This window comes from Callorhinchus milii, unplaced genomic scaffold (assembly GCF_018977255.1).
Source record: "Callorhinchus milii isolate IMCB2004 unplaced genomic scaffold, IMCB_Cmil_1.0 Scaffold1, whole genome shotgun sequence".
NCBI lineage: Eukaryota > Metazoa > Chordata > Chondrichthyes > Chimaeriformes > Callorhinchidae > Callorhinchus > Callorhinchus milii.
Genome location: NW_024704742.1, coordinates 135591327 through 135616735, shown reverse-complemented (window position 1 = coordinate 135616735; position 25409 = coordinate 135591327). Strand labels below are relative to the sequence as shown.

Genomic DNA, 25409 nt, shown 5'->3' with positions numbered 1-25409 from the left:
TTTAGCTCAGTTTTAATAAAGGACCTGAGAACAGAGAAACCAAAGACACTCAGCAAATCATGCTTTGAAAATTCTTTTACTTAATAAGAAATGTACAGTCTGTTAGTTCAATTATCACAAATACAACAGACAGGTCAATAGCATAGACAAATATCTGTATCAAAGTCAGTTGGTAAATTCACAAACAGCAGGAAAATGTCTTGCATCAATGAAAGGTCTCTTGATTCAGACCCGAAACCTCTTGCTTGGGTTTTTTTAATTACAAAGTCAAAGTTGAATCTTCAATGGTTTACAGCTGAGCTGTGTAATTTTGTTATACGTTATTATCCTTCTCCTCCTGTTACTTTTCAAACGATTTCAGACGTTCTGGGATTTCTGCAGTTTTCCTTCTTCCTGAAATCGCTGATGAATGAAAGTTAATGAAACGATGGAACAGTCCAAATCTGATGGATTTTAACCTTGAAGACAACACACTTAGTTCATATCATCACATGAAAGATGGTTCTTGTGTGGACAGCACCTAATATGCTATGTCCTAGGCTGAACAAAGTATAATTCAACCATATATCTTTTATGATCAATTTTCCACAGGCAGGATGAGAATATTTCCATTCTCATGTGCATGAACCAATTAGCTTACATAAATAATAAAATATAATCCGCAGAATTGTTATTGTCATAGAAGAACATGAATTGTTATAAAAGTTGAATCGTTATAGAAAACATCTTCAACACAAACATGGATTTGTTATGGGAAAACTTCTTCAACTACCTCATCGTTAATACAACACTTAATTAAAACATTAATTTGTTTCTGGAAAACATCTTCAACAACCATCAGCTACGATAAACAAGTCTTGGTTTTTCCTAGCCACATCATCATTTTTAACCATTAATCAAAATAGTGTTTATCCAACCTAAGCATTTCTGACCATTAATTAAAATAATTGCCAACTACATGGGTTCAACATATATTCATAATTTCCGTCATGAAACAGGATTGCAACATTTCCCCCCCTTGAATTCGAGGATATTTTTAAACAGTCTCACATTCACTATAAAACCGCTTTATTAATATTGAAATTGTTTTTCATACGGTTAAAGCAAAGCACTGTCTGAACATGGGATTCGATCCACAATAATGCTAGTTCATTTTAAAAGGCCAGGATCATTCCCTTTTAAGGGTTTTATTTGACCCCCACCTTGAATTTGACCACTAAAAACTTCCTCTACTCCTGTACTATGACCTCTACCATAAGGTCTCTGTCTGAATTCAAATGGATCACTATCACGGTCATTAACTTCTGAGGCCCAACAATTATCCCTATTTTCAAAATCTTGAAATTGTCCCCATGATTCCCAGTTTCTCCCCGTTATTAAAATCTCAAAAATTATTCCCAGTTGTCAGTCTGTGGAGAGAGAGGTTCTTCCACTTGAGGTCCCTCATTAAGTTGCCGAGCAAAATTTAACTCCTTCGTCGTCTGATTTACAGAGAGAAAAGTCACAGCGTCATGTTGTTGGTTTACCCCCTTAAAATGTTTTCTCTCTTGTTTAATCTTAATGCTTTTGAATGCTCTGATAGCACCTGTTAATATATTTTCCAATGGATCAGTAGAGGTGACACAATCATATCTATTTTACTTTTGATAGGGGTGCTTAAACTACTTTAAAATAAACCCTTAAAATGAGGATCCAGAGGCGTACACGTGAGTGAATCTCTCCAAAAAACATTGTTAATTAAACTCCTGTCTGGTCTGTACAGCTAGAGCAGTACTGTTAATGCCTGGATAATAAAGCTTCTGCAATTCCGCAACCAATTCTTTATAATTAGAATCACCAGAGAGTACTCCAACAGGTAATTGATGCCAAAGGGTTTAATGGCAGGGTCATTTGGAGAATTCAAAGTCTCTCTTTCTCTTCTTGGATCCCACACAATTGACAAGCACTCTGCAAATATCTCGAGTGTGTGAAAAATGACTTGTTTCTCGTGATCAAATGTCCCAGTTCCACACGCTACATTTTTTAACTCTCCCACTCCTGCCACTGCTCCTAACGTAGGAGTTTCGGACTCAGTCGGTAAATTTACACTTAACCGTGGCGGGGGGTGGGGGGGTCCCATACTATATGTTTCCTGCAATTTTTTTGTCTGAGCCTGCAATAGCTCATTATCTTGTTTTAACATACTCTATTTGGCCTTTTCCCTAATATGGGAAGACACTAATTTGATGTTCGAAAGAGTACTAAGTATTATTATTTTTTCTTGTTCCTGAATAACTCTAGCTTTCTGTCTTGTTTTACTTTCTTCAAAGTCTTCATCAATTAATTCACAATTCACATCTGATAATTCACGAACGGACATATTACAATCATCCTTTAAAAAGTCTCAAGAGCCTCCTCTTCGCTCTATCGATCACCCTTCCACCCACATCTCCTTGTCCTCCACCCATGCTGATCCCAATCCCCAGCTCGGGTGCAAACTCTTCCCTATTCAGGGCCTTGGGATGTCCTTCTGATGTGAAAAACGCTGTGTAAATGTAATTTGTTGGTGTTATCTTTATATCGCACCTGAAGAATTCAGCCATTCCTAAACTCCCTGGCTCCGCATCGATCTCCGCCATTGTTAAGCGCTACGAGACGCTGCCCTGAATGAAGGTCGCTTACGTAAATGCTTCAGGAAGGACATATACCAGGAATTTTTTCTTTACACAGGAAAGATGATAAGAGACCAGGACATTGGGACTCCATAAAAAAGCAGCTTGATGCAGTGGTGAGGGAACGGGTCGGTGAATGTTCTGAATGGATGAGATCAGATGTGCTAAAGAGCCTTCTTCAACCAGATCGAACTTGTGACCTTGCAAGGACCATCCTGGAGATGAGTGGTTTGGCCTATGAGCAGAGACTGGATAAAATGGGGCTTTTTCCACTGGAACAAAGAAGATTGAGGGGTGACCTGATCAAGGTCCTTAAATCATGAGGGTTTGGGTAGACTCAATAGGGAGAAATTATTTCCACTGGTCAGTGAGTCGGTAACTGGAGAGCATTAATTTAAGGCCGTAAAAGAGCAAATGGGGAACTTAGGAGTTTTTTTTACACATAGTGGTTAGGCTATGGATATGGAATGTCCTGATGCGAGCTGTGTGGTGGCAAAGTCCATATTAGCCTTCAAGAGTTAGTTATCAAGAGTTAGTTATCCCATATCAACCTGTCCGCTCCCTCCGCTCAGCAGGCTCAGGCCTGCTCCACTTCCCCCCCCTCCCGCCGTCCCATCCAACTTGGCGGTCGGGCCTTCAGCCTCTCTTGCCCCACCCTTTGGAACTCCATCCCACATCTCCCTTTTCCATCCCACGTCTCGCTCCCTCCCTTTCCTCCTTCAAGTCACCTCTCAAAACCCTCCTCTTCGACCGAGCTTTCAGTCAATATCCTACCCTCCACCCTCCCTGATCCCAACTCCCCCTGCTCAGGTCAAAATCCCGGACTGTCCACCATCTTGGGACGTACCCAACGTGAAAAACGCTGTGTAAATGTAATTTTGTACTGTTTGGATTAGTTACCAGGGGTATACGGGGTTGGGAAGGATAGGTAAATGGGACTGAAAGGATTGCCCTTGAGGGAGCTGGCACAGGACACGATGGGCCGAATGGCCTCCTTTTGGTGGTGTTAAATTTCAATGGCTCTAAGTTGTTGTTGAGTCAAAACTCAAGGGGAAGGAGAGAGAAAGGAGGAGAGTCTGGCGGGTTAGGAAAGGGGAAGATGTAGAGAAGATTAATAAGGACACACTCGTGAAACGTCGGGTTATAAAAATGGCACATTTATTGCTACGGAACTGTCATGTACATGACCGCTTGAAATAACTACTGCCGATAAACAGGGTTTATGGACTACACCGAGCTGGTCTTTGAATACTCCAGCAAACAATCTGTTCGGACAATTTCTATAAATCTGCAAAACACCAAAAGAATATGAAAAGTTGAGGCACTCACAGGCCACACAAATGGGAAAAAGGTGAAATAGTTTTTTGTTGTGTGTTTTATATATATATATATGTGTGTATATATATATATATATAAAATATATGTGCGTGTGTGTGTGTGCGTGCGTGTTGATGTGTATACACATGTCATGGGCTTCGGGTCTTCTCATAACCACATGACTTTACAACTAAAAATTCACTACATACAGTTTCATCTCAGTTAACACATGGTAAAATAACATCTTTTAAATAGTAAAATAAAGTAACAAATTTTACTCAGAATGATTTCAAAAATCTACAAAGAGAAAACATTCAGAATCCGAGAAATCATCATCATCATCATCATCATCAATAATATCATCACCATGGTCATTTTTTTTAATGAATTTTATTTTTATTTTTTTTTCCGTCTCCCTCTTTCTCTCATTACCCCGAGATTCGTGGTATAAAAGGATTCCTTCCTGCGAAAAATAAGCCAAATATATTTTTTTTCTTTAAATTTCGCTTTTTTTTCTTAATACGGTGTACTACAGTCTAATTTATAGCAAAAAAAAGAGCAACAACGAACAAAAAAGGAAGCTTTTCATAACAAAAAAAAAGGCAGGCACTGGGTACATGGTTAAAAGTCTCTTTTTTTTTCTCTTTTCACTTAAAATTGCATCACAGAGTTACAAGAATGAAAAAGGCCACAGTTCATAGTCTCACTATTTACCATATGTCTAGAATACTTGAAAATGATATGGTTATAACCCACGCTACATAGAATGGATGGATGGATGATATTCAATGACAAAAATGTCTTAGTTGTAGGCTCCTAAAGATTGGCGCCCATATTGTAACTGGAATTACACCTCCTTATCTTCCCCTCTTCTCCACCTCCGTCGGCCCCACTCTCCCTTCTTAAAATAACTTAAGACTTTTTCGCCCCCTCCTTCCCCCTTTCCCACTGCCCTCCCCAACAACACGACGCCCCCCCCCCCCCCCACACCCCCACCCCAATCACTGTCGCTCTGCACCCAATCAGCTAGCTCTATAGGCTGGTGTCTGTGCTTATCCACACCCGAAGGTAGAAATAAAACGGAAAATCGCTTTTTGTTTTTGTCTTTTCTTCTGAAGAGCATTTGTTCTCTTCACTTGTTTTTTTTGGAGAGAGAACAACACACACACGCGCGCGCGCACACACATATGCACACACGCGTATGCACGTACACACATCCGCGCACACTCACACACAATACTTGATACACAAAATACCCTCCCCCATCTTCTCTCCGTGCGTTGCTCTCTCTCTCTTCTTCCTCCTCCTCCTCCTCCTCACCACCCTATCTCCCCCTTTCACCCACCTCCCCCACAACCCACCCGAAAAAAAATGAAAGAACGAAAGGATCGGAAGACTGGATCAATTTACAAAATTGCATCGCTGATTTCCATTGATTTTATAGTGTTCGTCTTTTTTTGTTAAAACTATGTCAGGTGATTGGGGGAGGGAAGTGGGATCGGGAGGGAGGGGGTGGGAGGGGAGTGGGTCGTAAGTTGAAGAATGAATAGGTCCCATTGTTTCATTTTGGTTATCCATCACATTATCTCTCTGTCTGTCTGGTCAAAAAGAGAAGGGGGTTTTGCCCGGTGACCTGGTCAATTATCTCCTCCTGCTCCCCCCTCATCCCTCGGATAAAAATTGGTCACCGAATTCATGGCTATTTGTGCAAAAACTGTCTGCCGCGTTCGCTCTTAAAAAACAGTCCGTTGCAATCTACAGTAGATTCTGTCAAGCGATTTGAGACTTCCCCTGACGTGATCAAATGTAAGGATTATTATTAATAATATTATTAATTTTTTGTTACTTTTCTCCAGATCCCAAGAGATGTTTGGGAATGAAGAAGGCACCTTCGGCCCATTTGATCCCATCCTTGCAGAACCAACCCCCCCTTCACATCCTTCTATGCTGGAAATTTCTTCGGTCCCATTAAACCATCAAGCTGCTTCTTAAATGAGTCTCGTGTCCTGGCCTCAACCACATTTCCTTGCAACTCTGTTCCAGTTGTCGATTACCCTCTGGTTAAAGAAAAACTTCCCGGTGTCTATCCTGAAATGAATCCCAGGGTTCTTGGACTAAGCCTCGTACACACTCCAGCTGTTAACACCCACCATGCTAAGAGATACTTCCTGGTTTCTGCCCCGAAATTGCCCTTCTCTCAACAACTGGAAGAGTTTTTCTTTAAAACTCCCCATCAAAGGCTAAACAATTTATTGCTTTCTCAAAAGTGACGTTAAGATTGTCCGAGGCATTATTATACTATATTTAATACAGAAAAGAGCAAGTTCGATGGGTAGAGAACCTCACCGCTAGAGAGAATTAAAATAGGTTCTGTTCACGTCGCCTGGAATTTTTCCCTCTCATTGACAACCAACACTGATGTGGATGTGGGTGGGGGGGGAGGTATTGGTGTGGGGGGATAGCTCCTCAAATTACACTTCTGTCATAAGTATCCAGTAACATGTGCTTACCTCATTACTTGAAAACCTCACTAGACTACAGTCGGGGATGCTATAACGCTACATGGAGATTGAGTTACAGAGAGAGAACACTAAGAGTTCTTGACATAATCAGGGAGCAACAACTACAAGAAAGCATGAAAACACAAAGCACCGATTTGGGGTTACCTCCTGCTCAGAGCTCAAACACACGCCTGTGCGGGCACAGAGGTTCTGCTTCCAACTGTGCAATATGCATAAGGGCTTTGCTTTTCGTTCCACATTCACTCACTCACCCAGTCGCATGCCTTCACACACGTGCACTCAAACACGTGCACTCACACACTCACACACACATACCCTCACACACATCCACTCTCACACATGCTGCTCAAACCCAACCATCAAACACCAACGGGAGAGCAGACCAAAGCAGAATCTGTCATCTGCCTACCCTCTCTAACCAGTTTTGCCTGTGCTGTACCATGGCATGTTCGGTGCCTATGGAAGGCGAGGAGGTGTGGAATGTGCGAGGTGGGGTGGGGTGGGGTTGGAAGAGGGTTGGGGAGGGAAGGAAACTGGGACCGGTGGATGCACAGTTACAAAGGGGCCACCTGAGTGCTCTAACCACTAAGCTACAGGACTCCACAATATACAGTCAATTCACTTTAGCGTATATTCTGTGAAGCACTTTAAGACGTCTCAAAGGCCTGATAAGGCGCTACATCAAATGCAGGATTATTATTATAACTAGTCCATGCCAATATTTACACCCCACACAAGCTCCCCCCACCACACCCCCTTCCCACACACACACACACTCCCCTCACCTATAAACCCCCTTTGCTCTATTTTATCTCTACCTTTGTCCCTCCAGACAAAAAAAGGGAAACCCAAACAGCAAAAGTGACTTTTCAACAACAACAACTTGCATTTACACAGCGCGCCCCCTCCCCCCACACACACACACACAAGGCAGCGTCCCAGAGCACTTGACAGTGACGGAGCACGACACCCGAGCCGGGGGGGGGGGGGAGGGGGAGGTGACCGTAGGCACGGTGGAAAAGCAAGGTCTTCAAGGTGCAATGCGAAGATGGGAAAGGAGGGAACGAGGCGGAGGGATAGAGGGAGAGTGTTCCAGAGATTTGGGGCGTAGGTGGCTGAAAGCGGGACCTTCTTATTCTTATTTATAAAAAAAAGTTTTATGTTTAAAAAAATATGTACAATAATACGAAAATATGTATAATACTACAAAAATCCCCCCAGTATTTTAAAATTTATTTTGAGCGTCGATAAGTTGTTTGGGTGATATTTTTTCCCCTCTCTCCGTTGGTCTGTCTATCTGTCTGATTCGTTGCTGTTGTTGTCTGTCTGCGTCTGTCGTCTGTCTGATTGTCTCGCTGGTCTCTCTTTAGTCCAGCTGTCTTCACGAACAGCCCCTGTGTGGTTTTTTTTCCATTATTGCTAAATCTTTTTTAAGAAAAAGAAAAGGTCCCGGAAAACACAAGGCAACAAACAAGTTTGTTCCACTTGCCCCCTGCTAAGCTACCAAACCGATACCTGGTGTCTAACAGCCGTGGACTATTCCCCGAGACTCAATTTCTAAACAGTCACGTGTGGGGTGGGGTGGGGTGGGGGTGGGAGAGGGGGCTTGGGGTGGGGGCTATCGACCGACTCGAGTTCTCTCTAAGACCCTGCCTTACAGTGGAATTTGGATAAAAGCATAATGCGTGGCTGACGTTATATTTAAAGCAATTCCCCCACTTGTTTCGTTCCTGTTCACTCCCCCGTTGCAAAGGAATTGCGATAAGGCTGTAACTCCTCCCGGGGCAAACTACAACAACTTGCATTCAGATAGCGCCCTTCATGTGGGGCAGCGTTTTCTCTAGGATTTGATTTCAATGTGGGGTATGTGTGTGTGTGGGGGGTGGAAGTGGGGAAGAAATGTCTATAATGCGCCACATTTTAACCACGTGTAAGCAATCTCCCCCCCCCCCAACTAATTATTCAATGAACACCCAATGAAAAGGATTGGTTGTCAGTTAGAGTGTCAGCTGTTTGTGGGATGTCGCTGCGCGCAAGAATTGTCTCTCACATTCGGCTACAAAATACACGCACACGCCACACGCACACACAGACACACACGCACACGCACGCACGATCAGCCCACTTTGCAGCAAAATCCTGTGGTGTCTTTGAGACACCACAATGACATGATGAGGCCGACACCAAACCCCAAGTTTATCTTTATCATCAACTGCTATTGCACTGGCCATAGGGACAGGAGTAGGTCATTCAGCCCCTCAAGCCTAGTCCGCCATTATATTAGATCATGACTGATCTGTACCTCAAGTCCAATTACCCGCCTTTGCCCCATATCCCTTGATACCCTGACCTACAAATATCTATCCACCTCAGTCTTGAAAATGACAATAAATTGGGCATCCTCTGGACATGCCTTTACTGTTAGCGCATAGTAAGCCCCATTGGGATATGGTGGACGTAATCCCTTCACCCTCTACACCCCGCTCCCCTCCCCGGCCCTCCGAGCATCGAGCCCCACCCAGGAACCACGATCTACAGCTCTGCGCTGTTAACTCTTCGAGTTAAACGACGAGGCATTCGTCTTTTTTCACATTACATGAAAAAAGGCGATTCTTAAAAAAAAGTCATTACCAACCCCCTAAAAAATCAGCCTTTGTAATTGTGTAACTTTCAAATGGTGTCTTTTAACGTGAAGTAATTTAAAGAAAACAATATTGAAACCTATTTGTACTTTTGGGAACAGGGAATCCGTGAGTGATTGTAGAGGGGAGGGGGGGAGGGAATAGGGTGTGAGGCCGTGGATGGCCTTGTAGGTGAGGATGTGGATCTTGAATTCGATCCTCTGGGGGATGGGGAGCCAGTGGAGGCGAGCGAGGGTGGGAGTGATGTGGTCGCCGTGTCTGGTGCGGGACAGTACACGAGCTGCAGGGTTCTGAATGACCTGCAGTGTGGAGGGAGGTGGCGGGAAGGCCGGCGAGGAGAGAGTTCCCATAGTCCAGCCTTGAGGTGATAAAGGCGTGGACCAGAGTTTCAGCAGGTAGTTTTATACAGTAAGCTATTCGCACTGGTCAGTAAATAATAATAATAATAATCCTTGAACTTGATATAACACCTTATCACGTCTTCGAAACGTCTCAAAGCGCTTCACAGAATATACTGTAAAGTGAATCGACTGTATATTTTGTAGACAAAAGGAAAGGTAAAGTGCGGTAACTAGAGTGCGATTTAATACCAACAACAACTTGCATTTTTTTAACTACCAACAAACAAACTAACCCACAAATGAAGGAGGGAGGCGGATGGAGACGTTAGGAGAATATTTGAGGGTCACTGTGGGGGCATGAAACATCTACCCACAAATGCTGGTTATAATAATAATAACAACAATGCTTGCATTTGATATAATAATAATAATCCTTGCATTTGATATAGCGCTTTTCACGTCGGGAGGACGTCCCAAAGCGCTTCACAGATCACACTGTAAAGTGAATTGACTGTATATTTGTGGGCGAACGCGGCAGCCAATTGCGCACAGCAGCGTCCCACAAACAGTCGTGGATTGAAGTGACCAATTTCTTATTTTTTTCTTGAGGGATTATTATCAGACGTATGGAGTAAGGAAACTTGTCCATGGTTTCGCCCTGCCGGGAATCGAACCCAGATCTCTCACTTGCAAGGCGAGTGCTCTAACCACTGAACTACAGGCCTCCACAAAGGTGAAGCAGAAACTCAACAAAGAGCTTTCAAAAGGGGAAATTAGAGAAATAATAATGATAATATTAATAATAATCCTTACACTTGGTACAGTACCTTTCACGTCCCAAATACTTTACAGGATTTACTATACAGAGTAACGACTGTGATTTTTTTTCGTAGGCGATAAAACGAAAGAAATATTTGAATAAAAAAACACTAAAATGGTGTCAGTTTGTGGGGATTACGTGTGCTGTTGTGGGGAGGGGTTGGGGGGGGGGAAGAGGACAGAGAAAAGGGGCTTAAAATGGATAGCTTTTTCAGAGCACTCTCCCACCCAGAACACACACGCACAAAGTTCAGTTCTTGTAAAGTTATTTCAGTCTCGAGCTCATTCAAGTATCAAAACAAAACTACAGAAAAACTTGGGAATAAACAGGGGGGAACTTTCTACTTTTCTAGCAAGCCAAGACCGAGACATAACCCATACCCGTGAGTCGGAAGCAAAAAAAAAAGAATGAATGAAACCACCCTACCCTTTCCCCCCCAATGCCCCATACACTCTCCCTTCACACCCCCATCCCCCCCAACGATTGCATATAGAGACGTCCGAAGTGGACAGACAGAGCTGGGGCCAGGAACACTTGGCTTTTGTTGCACTCTCCCACCCTCCCCGCCACCCCCCTCCCCACAACCCCAACCCCTCCCCCCCACCCCCACCCCGTGCATAGAATGAAGCAGGATTTTTCAGGCTGAACAGAGTCAGAAGGGTATCAACAATCTCCCTGTCATTGCCTCCACCCCGCCCCCCCCCCCACCCAAACATACAATAAAACTCCTGTTAAGTATGATCAATGCTGGAAGGTAACCCAAGGTCAATCAAAGGCAGATATATTATTATCGAGTCGCTGCTCAATATAGATCAAGGTGCTATCTGAACCCCCCCCCCCCAGAAACCTATATAGAGATATATACACACACACACACACACACAGAGTCAGCACGTCTCAGGCAAAAGTTGGACAGGAAGGCAGATTTCTACCCGTGATTCATTTTTTTAAGGAGAACATCACATCGCAAACATCCATTTGCAATTATTTGATGGGGGAATAGTGGGTGGGTGGGAGAGCAGTATTAGTGGGGACTTATGTTGGGGAAATACACCCCACGTTTCGATCCCTAAGTGTTTTTAGCACCTACTGCTGTTTCTCTACCCAACCCGGGATCTCGTTTACTTATACAGTAACATTTACATAAGTCCGATCTGCATAAATCGTATAATCGCCTAAGTCGTAAATCTGCTCAAGTCCCCTTGAATTTCTTCTAACTTATCCAAGTTTCACATAAGCTCATACTTTGCGTAAGTCACATTAAATGTGTGGTCCCAACTGATATGACTTATGTGAGGTTTACTGTAATGTGGTGGGGAAGGGGAGAGCGTTGGGGGAGAGAGAGAGAGAGAGAGAGAGAAAGGGGGCGGGGAGGTGAGGCGATGGGAGGGAGGAAAGAAAAGCAGGGGTAGGAGGAGAGGCGAGGGGAATGGAATGTGGGAAGGGATGGTTGGAGGAAGGGGAGGGGAAGGGGAAGGGGGGGAAAGGGTCATAAGCAAGTACCTCCATCTCCTGAGGTTAACTGACCTCTGAAACAGATCTTGATGCTGACGACTCTCAGCGGGCTACATGGAGGGAAGGAGGGAGGGAGGTGGTGGGGGGGGGGGTGATAGCAAGACCACAAACGTCCCGTCGTCTTCGTAGCTCTTCCCAGACTTTTCCAAAATCCCTTAGCGAAAAGTGCTGGAAATGAAGACCAGTGCTAACCCACCATTATCAACCCGACTCCTAACACACACGGACACACACACACACACACACAACGCACACGTACGCACGCGCGCACACACGCACACCAATTAATAGTCCAGCAAACTTTCTACGGGAAGAAATCCATCAGGGAAGTTAAGCACAGCTCAGGTTTACAGCCACATGACACAGACGCAGACACAGAGCCCGGTCAGGAGTCTAACCTATTCCTCTGTCTGCTAACTCCCCACGTGGGCTAGGAAATTGCCCGAGCAGCATGTTCGCATTGGGGTCTGGAGGGTTGGGTTGTTGGGCAGCGGGCGGGTGGGGGAGAGGAGAGGAGAGGAGGGGGTGGTGGGGTGGAGAGCAGCGATGGGGGAGTTGCTGGTATTTTTGTGAATACTGAATTTTACAAAGTGGGAGGCGTGGGAGAAGGGGAGGGAGGGAGGGGGAGAGGGAGCGAAGGGTGGTCGGGGGTAGGAAGAGAGGAGGAGAGATGAACAAAGCTCTCACTTTCTCCAGAGAACAAACACTATAGCTGACTATTAGAACGACGGACGGAGAAAATTTTTTTCCTTTTGTTTCCTGTTTTTTCTGGTCTGTCTCTCCATCGAAGTACACTTTTATTTTTTTTTCCCGACTCATTATTGCAAGGTTACAATTTATTTATTTTTTTTATCTTCAAATAAATATTTTTTTCTCCAACCTACAAATTGAATTTTTTTTTTTTCGTTTTTATTTTATTTTTTTTTATACAGAAGTTTCAGGCACAAATGCATTCCCCCACCCCCCCCCCCCCCTCCCCCCCACTTTTCCCTTTCCCCTCTCCTCACTCTCCCTCCCTCCCTTCTCTCTCTCTCTTCTTCCTTCCCTTCTTCCCCATCGACAGAGAGGACGTTATCATTCATCTCCGAGTCGCTACGGTAACGGCTTGCAACACACTATGTGTTATATTTGTTGGAGTGATATGTTTAATAGCTTGTTCCCTGCCTCCAAGCAAACCGTGCGTTGCTTAAGGATTGCAGTATTTGCTCCCTTTTTCTTTATTTCATTCGTTTCTTTCCTGCCTTCTTCCTTCCTTCCTTCCTTCTTTCCCTCCTTCCCTCCCTTCCCATCTGTGAATCAATATCATCGACCTCTTAAAATGTGTTCTCCGTCTGTTGTTGTTGTTGTTGCTGCTGCTGTTGCTGTTGTTGTTGGACATTTTTTATATAAAAAAGGGAGGGAGAGAGGAGGAGGAGGAGGAGGAGGAGGAGGATGGGGGGGGGGTGGGGTGGCCGGGAAGAGTGTGATTTTACATTTGTTGTAAGTTAATACACTTGTCAAGGAAGTGATCTCTCACTTGTTTCAGTTGACCTGGCACCAGGGTGGGTGTATATTGTTTTGAGGACCTGTAGAAACAAGAAGAGGGATCAATAATTATGTGACGACTTCTTTTCATTCCTCCCCCTCCCATTTTAACTGGTTAGACTCCGGCAGTTACCCCCCAACGACGACAAATTATACATGTACCGCGCCTTTCACGTCGGGAACAAGTCCCAAGGCGCTGGACAGTCAATGATTTAGACCCGAGCTGGTGGTTGGGATCAGGTGGGTTGGAGGGCAGGAAGGGTAGGGGGTTGGAAGGTGACCGGAGGTGCGATCGAAGAGGAGGATCTTGAGACAAGCCCTTGAAGGAGGCAAGGGAGGTGGGGGGGGGGGGCGAGGCAACAGAGGTAAGGAGGAGCAAGGCAGTGGAGGGCTTTGAAGGTGAGGACGAGGATATGTGGGGGAATGGGGCGCCAGTGGAGGGTGAGGGTGATAGGGTCACGAATAACGTGTAGTTACCATATTCACATCTGGCCCATGTGATTGCCCGTGTCTCCCATGTTGGGGTGAATCCCCGCAAGCGACAGTGGGGGTGGCTCTGTGTTGACTTTTTCCTCCTCTCTTCTCTTCAGACAAGCTGCTTTAGGGTTCAGGTTCCTCTCTGCGGCGGAAATAGAACCGTCAGCGGCCAAAAAAATGCGCCCGCAAGCGCACTGGCAGCGCCTTCCGCGCCGCGGGGGACATCCGAAGGCACAAACAAAGAGGATTTGCGTTCGAATCTCCGGCGGGGCGAAACGGTGGGCAGGTTTCCTCACTCCACGCGCTCGGTGGAAAGCTTACCCGCCAGTGAACGGGAGCCCGGTTGTGTTAAGCCGACGGCTTTTGCGGGGGATAATAATCCTTTCCAAAAAAAATTAAAAAAAAATAAAATAAAAAGAAAATTTGGTCGCTCCGTCCACCGCCGCTTGCGGGGGACGCTGACGTGCGCGAATCGGCTGCCGGGCTTTCTCAACAGGAATCACGCACACACACGCACACACACACGCACACGCAGTCGCTGCGCTTTGCAGCGTGTCCTCGAGGCGCTTGGGAGACGTCTCGAGGAAGCGAGAAGGCGCTTCATTGAAGAGCGAGGGCTTATTAGTGTGAGATTATTAACGGGGGGGGACCTTAAAACGCTCGTCAATCTGCGACACTTGGACCTGTTGAGGACATTGTCACACTCGTGCCGTTTGTCGAACACTAGAGGGAGCACTATGTATCTCGGGAGAGACATCCAGTGGTGAGAGTCGGGTACTGCGGTGTAACAAAGCTGACGATGTAAAATGACTGCATACCTACCCAGGTCCATTTTACACTTCATTCTTTGTAGCAACAATCTTTACATTTGACACAGCGCCTTTCTCGTCAAAGAGCACGTGTCAAAGCGTTTCACAGAATTTACTGTAAGGTTCTCGTTACTGTGTATTTTGTAGGTTCTGGGTCTCGCACGCACTCACTCACGCTCGCTCGCTCGCTCTCGCGCACTCTCACACGCACTCATTCTCGCGCACTCTCACGCGCTCACTCGCTCGCTCTCGCGCACTCTCACACGCACTCACTCTCGCGCACTCTCACGCGCTCACGCTCGCTCGCTCACTCACACTCTCACCTTCACGCTCTCACTCTCACACGCGCACTCTCACGCGCATGCTCTCTCGCACGCACTCTCGCACGCGCACTCTCGCACGCGCGCTCTCACGCACATGCTCTCTCGCACACACACACTCTCTCGCACACACTCGCACACACACACTCGCACACACACACTCGCACACACATGCTCTCTCACACGCACACACTCACACGCACTCTCATACACACACTGTCACACACATGCTTTCTCACACACATCTCACACACACTCTCTCACACACTCTCTCTCACACACGTTTCTCACACACACACTCTCATACACACGTTCTCTCACGCACAAACACACACACTCTCACACACATGCTTCTCACACACACACTCTCATACACACATGTTCTCTCACGCACAAACACACACACTCTCACACACGCTCTCTCACACATAAGCTCTCTCTCTCTCACACACACACACACATGCTCTCTCTCACACACACACACACACACATGCTCTCTCTCACACACACACGCTCTCTCCAACAACGCACGGGAGTGTCTGTGCGTGTGGGACATCAACGAGGCCTTCAAGGAGCTTGGCCGCATGGTCCAGCTTTACCTGAAGAGCAACAAACCCCACAAACGCGCTCTCTCACACACACACGCGCGCACACACACGCACACGCACACTTTCCTCACATACGTTTTCACACACACCGTCTCTCACGCTCTCTCTGTCTCTCCCTCTCACACTCCCCCTCTCTCTCTCTCTCTCTCGCTCACACATTCAGACTCTCGCTCGCTCACTTTCTCACAGCCTGTCTCACGACCTGTCTATCCCATCCTCTCTCTGCCCCTCTCTCTCTCCCTCTCTCCGTCTATCTGTCTGTCTGTCTGTTTGTTGTCTGTCTATCTGCCTGTGTCTGTCTCTCTCTCTCTCTCTCTCTCACACACACTCTCAGTCACTCTGTCTCCTGCGCTTCCACACTCTCTTTCTATCTCTTCCCCTCTCTATCTCCGCCTCCCCCTCTCCCTCACCTCGGACTTGCTGTTCCAGGCTGAGGATGACAGCCACGGCCTGATGTAGTATCAGCAGTTTAGTCTGGGGTTTGTCGCTCTTCAGGTGAAGCTGGACCATGCGGCCAAGCTCCTTGAAGGCCTCGTTAATGTCCCTCACGCGCAGTCGCTCCCGTGCGTTGTTGGCCATCCTCCGTTCGCGCTCACGCTCGGCCTTCTGCTCCGGAGTCAGGTCCTCATCGTCGTTGTTATTGCTGGGGGGGGGGGGGGGCGGGGGGGCGGGGAGGGTATAGGGAGGATGGGGGTGGGGGGTTGGCGGGGCGGAGGGGGATTGGGGTGGTGGGGGTGGGTGGGGAGGGGGAGCAAGGCTTAGGTTAGTGCATGTTTGCCGGCCGAGGGCAGACAGACAACCTGCGTTTAAACGGCGACCGCCACAACAACAACAACAAAATGACATTTATAGAGCGCCTTTCACGTCGGCAGGAGGTCCCAAGGCGCTGGACAGTCGGGGGTCGGGAACCGAGCATGGGGGGAGGGGTGGGGTAGGGGTGAGGGGTGAGGGAAGGCAGAGAGGTGGGAGGGCGACCGAAGGCACGCTCGAAGAGGAGGGTCTTGTGACCAGCCTTGGAGGAGGCGAGGGAGGAAGCGAGGCGAAGGGACCGTGGGATGGAGTTCCAGAGTGTGGGGGCAGAGAGGCTGAAAGCTCGACCACCAATGGTAGGGCGGGTGGGGGATGGGAGGCATGGCGTAGTCGAAGCCCGCTGAATGGAGGGAGCGGCAGGTTGGTAGGGAGTGAGCACGTCAGAGAGGAGGGAGGGAGATAACCTTGAAACTATTAGGCGCAGGTTGTAAAGAGCCAAGGCTTGGGAGGGGTTGGGGGAGCTGGGGCTGAAGGGAGCCCAGAGTGTGTGTTGGGGTAACTGCTGGAGTCTAACCAGCTGAAACTGCAGAGCTTGCCATTGAGAGCACTGTGCGGAGACTTTCCCGCTGCTTGTCCATCTCGGACGTTAGGGCTTTGGATTGCAGGGTTAACAGGAGCTGGTGAGGTTGGGCGCTGAGCAAAGGCGAAGGGGGGAGGTGGCCAGACAATAACAATAACTTGCGTTTACCCAATACCGTTTATATGAGGGCATCTCAGATCACTTGGAAAAAGAGGCAAGTCTCAAGATGGGATTTAAAGGTACATAAAAAAGCGCGAGCGGGCGAGGTGAAGGGATTGAGACAGGAAATACCAGAGGTTGGGTGTATCGTGATTAAAGGCTCGGCCACTGATGTTGGCGTGTGGGGTCGGGGGGACCACAGTAGGCAGATGTTACCTGAGCGGGGGAGGGAGTGAGGGAGGGGGTTTACGGGACATGTTGGGGCATGGAGGGACTTATACCCTCGGGTAGGATCTTCGGGAGTGATTTGAAGACGAGTAAAGAGGTGGCAAATGGTTTAAGGCTGAGACTATAAGAAATCAACTGATCATTTACTGTTTGGAGGCCGCACCTGTGTACTGACTTGTTGTCCTTCTTGTCGTCATCTGCCTTCTTGTCGTCCGAAGTCTTTGAGTCCTGATTTTCATCTGCCTCGTCCTCTGACTTTATATCTGAACCAACAGACGATACACTCTGACCCTGCAGCCCACTGGAGAGAGCTACAACAGCAAAGATCATCAGTCTCTACCTCGCTCAGCAACTGATCAACACACACAGCTATCTGCGATTAATACCCAGCTATCAGCGATCAATAAACAGCAATCAGTCATCAATACACAGAGCTATCACTGATCAATACACTTAGGAATCATTAATCAATACACACAGCAATCACTGATCAATAGCCAGGCAACTGATCAATTCAGAGAGGAGAAACTGTGCTTTGTACACAGTGGGAATACGTACAGACTGTAATGTACACAGTGGCTACATGTACAGACTGTAATGTACACAGTGGCTACATGTACAGACTGTATTGTACACAATTGATATATGTACAGACTGTATTGTACACAGTGGGTATATGTACAGACTGTAATGTACACAGTGGGTATATGTACAGACTGTAATGTACACAGTGGGTATATGTACAGACTGTATTGTACACAGCACGTACACATCAGTCAGCATGGATTTCTTAAAACAAGCCGACAGTTACAGGGCACCAACCCTCACTGCTCTAACCAACGAAAATAACAAACCCTGCACATACATACACACATATACATACACACACAGACAACACATACATATACACACGTACACACAACACATACTTACATATACATACACACGCACAACACATATACATACGCACACACATATATACGCGCGCGCTATGCGAAACACAATGATTTTGTTTCATTTGTGTCACGCTAAGCTCCGTGTGTCGTGGTGGTGGTGGGGGGGGGCTTACCTCTGTAGGGGTCCTGTGCCTGGTTGATGTCGGGGGAGGTGGCTGACTGGACAGGAAGCTGTGAGACTGGCACTTGGTTTGGCACAATGGAATGGCTGCCTCGCAGACCCACGCCCTCCTCACGGTGAGGTCCCACCTGAAACACAGCAAACACAGCCCAGCGGCTCAGCCAAACAGCAACGGGAGAGGAGCCGGTCAACAGCAATGACGGTTGGAGTCCTGCAGCTCAGTGGTCAGCGCGCTCGTCCCGCAAGCGAGAGGACCCGGGTTCGATTCCCAGGCGGGGCGAAACCTTAGGCAAGTTTTTTTTTACTCTCCACGCCTCTGTTTACCAACCCCGGATCGCTTTTCCGGAGGTAATAATCCCTTAAAAAAAATAATAAGGTCACTCAACCCACGAGTGTTTGTGGGACGCCGCCGCGCGCAACCGGCTGCCGCGTTTCGCCCACAAAATACACAGTCAATTCACTTTACGGTATATTCTGTGAGGCGCTTCGAGCCGTCTCAAAGGCGTGATAAGGTGCCGTGTCGAATGCAAGGCTTATTATCAATAGAAATATGTAACAGCTCCTCTCTTGCCCCGCTAAAAACAAATCAAATTCACACCGGTTTGTGTTTAATTCCCCCTCAACCCTCTTTTTGAGAGCCCGGAGAGCCAAGCTCCTTTAAATTAGACTAATATATTCTCGAGAAGCTGACATTAACGGTTGCTTTATTTAAAATGTTACCCATTGAGTATCCAACTGTGCTGAGCTCCCACCCTGGTGCTTGTGGCTGTCAGACCAGTGCCATTTATCCGGGGAACCTTGGCTCAGCTTATAATTATGTCAGTCTTCCGTTAGTTCCGCTCCGATTCCCATCGCATTCGTGCTTCGTCCCCCCCACCTCCCATCCCCCACCCACCCACCCACCCACCCTGCCCGCATCCTCCAACAAAAATAATCCCGAAATCTCGTTTGGATCTCGAGTCCCCACCGCTCAGCTCCTCACCCTCTGCAACTCTATAACCTTGGCCTCGCTCCCTCCCTTGGCTCCGTCAAGACCTTCCTCTTCGACCGGACCTTGGCCACCCTCTTACCCCTCCCCAACCCACCCTCCGCCCCCTCCTGATTCCAACCAGCAGCTCGGGCGCAAATCCCTGATGGTCCAGTGCCCTGCATCTGTTCAGGTGGACATCAAAGAACCTTCTCTGTTCTGCCTCCGCACCCACCCCCCGCTTTGGAACTCCATCCAACTCGCTCGCTCGCTTGCTCCCTTCCCTCGTTCCAAGGTCCCCTAAAAGTTAGCCCTTTGACCACACTTTTGGTCATCCTTCCCCCTCTCCCCCACCCCCGGCTCACATGCCCAGCCGGTGTCTAGTGTTTCACTTTGAGACGTCCTCCTGGTGTGAAAGATGCTGTGTATGTGTAAATGTATTGTGTTATCCACAAACTGCTCAGTGTATTAATACACTCATTAACACACTCAAATAACCCGCCCACCTTTTTGTAATGTGTATTACACTCGAACAGGTTTCCCGGTGTCCTGACCGACAATCCCCCAGATACAGTTTGGTCACTCCCTCCATCGCTGTTTGTGGAACACTGCTGCGTGCAAACTAGCTGCCGCGTTTCGCCCGCAAAGTACACAGTCACTTCGCTTCACGGTACAGCCGTGGAGCGCTCGGAGGCGTCTCGACGACTTTATAAGGCGTAAATATCAAACGCACGGACGATTCTATGATCCGGTTGTTATGATGACGGTGGTGGTGGTGGTGCAGCAATGCCAGGGTTCGTCTCCAGAGGGCGCAATAAGACTTCAGCACTTGCCCATTCGGGCACCAACGCACACACACACACCCAAACCCGCGCGTACACAATGCACGCATGTCGCACGTGCGCGCACTTACGCGCGCGCGCGCGCACGTGCACAGAGCGCTCAGTGCCATCCCTCTCAGTTGAGCAGAACAGCTCATCCAGGTAAAACATCAACCGTGTCCCAGGGAGACTCCGCGGAGACCACTGACTCGTTTCCATCTGTCTTCTTCCTATCAACGTCCACAAACAGAGCTGACAATTACCCTAATGCCCATATGCTTAATTGTAAGCCGTGCATTCCGCTCCCCCACCTCCCTCCCTCACCCCCTCACCCCACTCTCCCTCCCCCACCCCCCCCACCACCACCACCACCCACCCCCCGCCAAACGCCGTCACAAATAAAATCCTGAAGGGATTCAAAAACTGGCATCCCGTTGTCATTTTGCGGCAGGAGGAATGAGGGGGGAGAGATGTGGGTGTGTTTGTGTTGGGGGGGGGGGGGGGGGACACATAATATTATTATCTGATTGTGTTTTTTAATGCAGGCTGAGTTTCCCACGGTCTTAGGTGATTAAAAAGTGGAGGGGGAGGGTAGGTGGTGGCGGGGGTGGGGGCTGGGGTAGTAATAATCATAACGATAATAATAATTATCCTTGCATTTGATGCAGCACCTTATCACGTCTTCGATGCGACTCAAAGAGCTTCACTGTAAAGTGACTTGACCGTGTATTTTGTCGGGGTGCAGAGATGGGGAGGGGGGAGATGGGAAGAGCCCCTCCCGCCCTTTCCCCCACCCGACCCCTTCCCTTGTTTAACTGCATCCTTCAGATGAATCGCTAGCTTCCGAATCCCGAGCTGGTTGTCATTGGGGTGGGGTGGGTTGTGTGCGGGGCTCTGAGCTACCAGCCCCTGGTTGACGCTTCACCACAGTGTGTGTGTGTGTGTGTCTGGTGGGGGGGGGGGGGGGGGGGGCAGGAATGAGGGGAAGAGCGAGCTCCACCATACTTCAAACAAGATGTTCAACCACGTTCCCGTCTGCGCCATTTCAAGTCGGACGTCAGGAAGATCCCTGTGGCACTCTTGCAGAAAAGAACATGGGTGAGAAGAGGGGGCGGGGGTGGAGGGCGGAGCGTGTTTGGGGTTTCTCTCCGGGTGCTCTGTCCAACAATCAGCGCCCCCCCCCCCCATAGAAAATTGGCTGTTGCAAAGCGGTTACTAATTACACAGGCACTACACAACAACAGCCCCCGTTACGTGGGGCAGTGTCTCAGAGCTCTCCACCCGAAGGACACGCTCGTTCTCACATCCAGATCCCTCCGTGATCTCGTTCTCCCCACCACCCCCTCAACCCTACCTCCGAGACCCTCTGCCTCACTCCCCCCCCCCACTTACCCCTCCACGATTCACGACTTACCACCTTTTGGTCACCTTCCACCCCCCCCTCTAGATCACTTATACAGAGCTCTCTGAGACACCACCCCACGTGAAGATGGGGTAGATAAATCCAAGTTCTTGTTCGAAATGGAGAAAAGCAGTGGCGCTTTTATTAATAATAATAATAATAATCCTTGAGTTTGATATAGAGCCGTATCATGTCTTCGAGACGTCTCAAAGCGCTTCACAGGATACATTGCAACCTGAAGTGACTGTATTTTACGGGCAGAACGCACTCCTGGGGGGGGGGGGGGAGGGATTCACTACTGTTTACATCTCTCCATTCCAAATAACAACCCTCTACGCCCACTTGTGCTGTTTCCTTTGCTTTAAGCGACTTTCTATCCATTCCCTGAATACCACGCACCCTGATATATTTTTTTAACAAGCCTCCATTGCGAGCTGGGAATTGCAACCTTCACATTTGTTTATGAGTTTAACTTCAACCTCCCTCGGGGGAGCTGTTATCCGGAGCACCGTGGTAAGGCCACGTCTTGTATTGAAATCCCTCGATAGAATTGGGAGGGCGTTGGCTGGTTTGTGCCTGCTGAGATCATATCATCTCTGGTCTGCTCCCCCCTCCCCAACCCCCCCCCCCCACCACACACCTGAATTTCTCTTGTGTTCCTGGCCAACAACCCCGCAACTAATATTGATCACTCGCTCAACGCTTGTTCGCGCTGTGCGCAATTGCGAGCCGCGGTTCGCCCACAAAATATGCAGCCACTCCACTTTACAGTGAATCCCGTGAAGTGCTTTGAGACGTCTCAGCGACGTGATGAGGAGCTATATCGGATGCAAAGATTATTATTATTATTATTATCGTCATCGCATAACTTGCCAATGAGGGCATTGTCTGGCCAGCTTTCCCGCTGCTTGTTCAGGTAGGACCACCCAAACCATTAGGGCTTTGGCTTGAAGGGTGAATCATGTGTCCAAAACTGAAGGACAACGATGAGAGAAAGAGAACCCTTTGATCGGTAACTGCTCCCCTCGCCACACCTGCTCAGTTCCCCCACCACCCCCAGCCCAGCTACCAGTGTCAAGCACTTTGACATAATAATAATAATCCTTGCATTGGTGTAGTGCCTCATCAAAAGCGTCTCAAAGCGCTTCAGAATATATTGCACGATGTTTTTTCTGTGTGGTAATAGTAATTATAACAATAATCCTTGCATTTGATATAGAGCCTTATCATGTCTTCGAGACTTTTGAAAGCGCTTCACAGAATATACTGCAAAGTGCAGTGGCTGTATATTTTGTGGGCGAAACATGTCCTCCTGATGTGAAAAGGCCGTGTGTGTAAACGTTTACTGTATTGTAAAACAAGAGGCTATGAAATACAGGACAATGTCCCACCAGCCGGTGTGGGGGAGGGTGGGGGGGGGGGTGTGGGGGGTTGGCGGTGGGGATTGGGTGCAAGGATCCGCTTACACTTTATCGAACAGCTTGTTCCTTGCACATTCCACACGGATTTCTTCCTCACTTGTATCCGAATACCAAGCATGCTTCAGCTTTCGACCGGGCATTTTTTGTATTATCTACGCTCTGAGCTCGGCTCTCACACACTCACTAAACCCACTTGCACCGCCAGAGACATGCCTCAAGCAGCAATGACATCAGGGGAAGGGGAACAGAGTCTACGGAGTCAAGCCATGTAGTCGTTAGAGAACTGGCCTCGCAAGTGAGAGGACCTGGGTTCGAATCCTGGCAGGGCGAAACATTGGGCAAGTTTCCTTGCTCCACACGCCCCAGTTTGCCAAGCAGTAAGTAGGTTGTTAGTTGATTGGCGGATCGCTTTCCAGAGGAAATAATCCCTTAAATAAAACGTGGTCACTCAATCCACGACTGTTTGTGGGACGTTGCTGTGAGTAATTTGCTGCCGCGTTTCGCCCACAAAATATACAGTCAATTCATTTTACAGTATATTCTGTGAGACGTCTCAATGATGTGATAAGGCTCTACATCAAATGCAAGGGTTTTTATTAGTATAAAAACCAGAAGCTGGCATTGTGGTGTCAGCCTGACTTGATAGCACTCTCACCAGTCACAAGGTTATGAGTTCAAGCCCCATGTCGGGACTTTGAACTCACTCAGTCTAGGCTGACTCTCCAGTGCAGTGCTGGGGGGAGTCCTGCATTAGTTGAGGTGCCTTCCTTCAGATGAGACATTAAACTGAATCCCTTTGTGTGCCTGTTCAGGGGGAACGATAAATTTCTCTCTCCCGGTGTCCTGGCCAACAATCCCCCAAATAAAATAGGTCACTCACTCCACAGTCTTTGTGGGACGCTGCTGTGCGCAAATTGGGCGTCATGATCTCCTGCAAAGTACGTAGTCACTGCAGTAAGTCCTGTGAAATATCTTCCTGATGTGAAGGCATTACTACAATACAGTACAAAATTACCTTTGTATAGCGCCTTTCAAATTGGAAGGACATCCCAAGGCTCTTCTGTATATCAAGTGCGAGGGTAATTATTATCAATAGTAATAATTTTCCATGAAGTGTTTGGCGGTTCCAGGCATTGTCGGAAAATAATGTAAATCAAGCATTATTCCTATTATTGCCGTCACATTCTGTGATATCCAACTTTGTCTCTGGACTATTACCAGACAAAGCGGGTTAATAAGATATGAAAGAGCCTTTTTTCCCCCTTTTCCTGAGCCGCTATATTAATTCCTGAGCAATTAAGAGTACATAATGTTGTAACATACTGAAAAATGATAAACTCTGCCATCAATTGCTGTTTTGCTAACAGCTATGATTTCCATTTTTTCACATTAATACGCTCCGAGTTTGAATGTAAAATTCGCCTCTGGTGATGAGATTGTTTCTAATTGCTAATAAAAACAGCACATTTAATGCCTTATTAAGAGTAAAATTTGATGAACATTGGCTAATTGGTTATTCAAACATCGCTGGTAAAGATGTTGCTGCTGTTGGGCAATCAACAATTAAAGATGAAGACAAAACACACGCACACACACCACAAACACACACAACACAGTACACACACACAACAGACACACAGATTTTAATTCATATCAAGTGAGAGTTTATTTTACGTATGTTATAGGGGAGGAATTTTATGATAATAATAATAATAATATTTCTCGTGGATTTTCATTTCCATTAAGTCTGTGTTGAATCTGAGGGCAGGCCCCAGGGATGAGAAGAAATCGTGTGGCCGACTCATTCTGACAACCACGTGTGTGCCTTAAATTAACTTCCCTCCCATCACTCCTCCTTTTCCCCTCCCTCCATCCCTCCTCACCACCACTACCATTGGTGACTGAGCCATCATCTCACCTACCTCCTAACCTCTAAACTCTGGCCCTTTACCTGTCCGCGCTCTCCACTCAGCGGGCTCCAGCCTCCTCCATATCCCCCTTCAGCCACTCCGCCACCACCCTTCAGAACTCCTTGCCACAGTCCCTTCACTTCGCCCCCTCCCTCGCCTCCCTTCAAGGACTATCTCAAGAACCTCCTCTTTGACCGCGCCTTGGGTCACCCTCCCATCCCTACCTCCCTGCCCTCCACCAACCCCTAACTCGGGTCCAAATCCCAGCGCTTTGGGACTTCTTTCCACCGTGAAAGGTGCCTGTGCAAATGTTGTATATTGTTGTTGCATCTCACGTCCTCTCTCTCCCTTTACAGTAAACCCCGTGAAGCGCTTTGAGATGGTCTCCCCGCAGGAAAAGTGCTGGATCAAACATCAGATAATGATTATTTGGGGGTGTTGAGAATGAGCCAAATTCCTTCAATACGATCTGGGTTTTGAAGTTTTTCTTTGAAGAAACTATACAGAAAAAAAANGTCTTCAAAGCGAAGACTGAATTCAACAACTTG

At 47.6% G+C, this 25409-nt stretch overlaps 1 protein-coding gene across 1 annotated transcript in view; it reads right to left on the bottom strand.

The window, feature by feature from the left end:
* Positions 1-13247: 13247 nt before the first annotated feature.
* The window catches only part of LOC103184855 (transcription factor 4), a gene marked incomplete at its 5' end in the record, with an annotated part of 199320 nt that continues 187158 nt past the window's right edge, over positions 13248-25409 (bottom strand). Inside the window, 5 exon segments of the mRNA XM_042335995.1 lie at positions 13248-13373; positions 13810-13951; positions 15957-16189; positions 17427-17574; positions 18333-18468. Coding sequence (XP_042191929.1) covers positions 13815-13951; positions 15957-16189; positions 17427-17574; positions 18333-18468 — 654 coding nt within the window. The 3' untranslated portion in view covers positions 13248-13373; positions 13810-13814.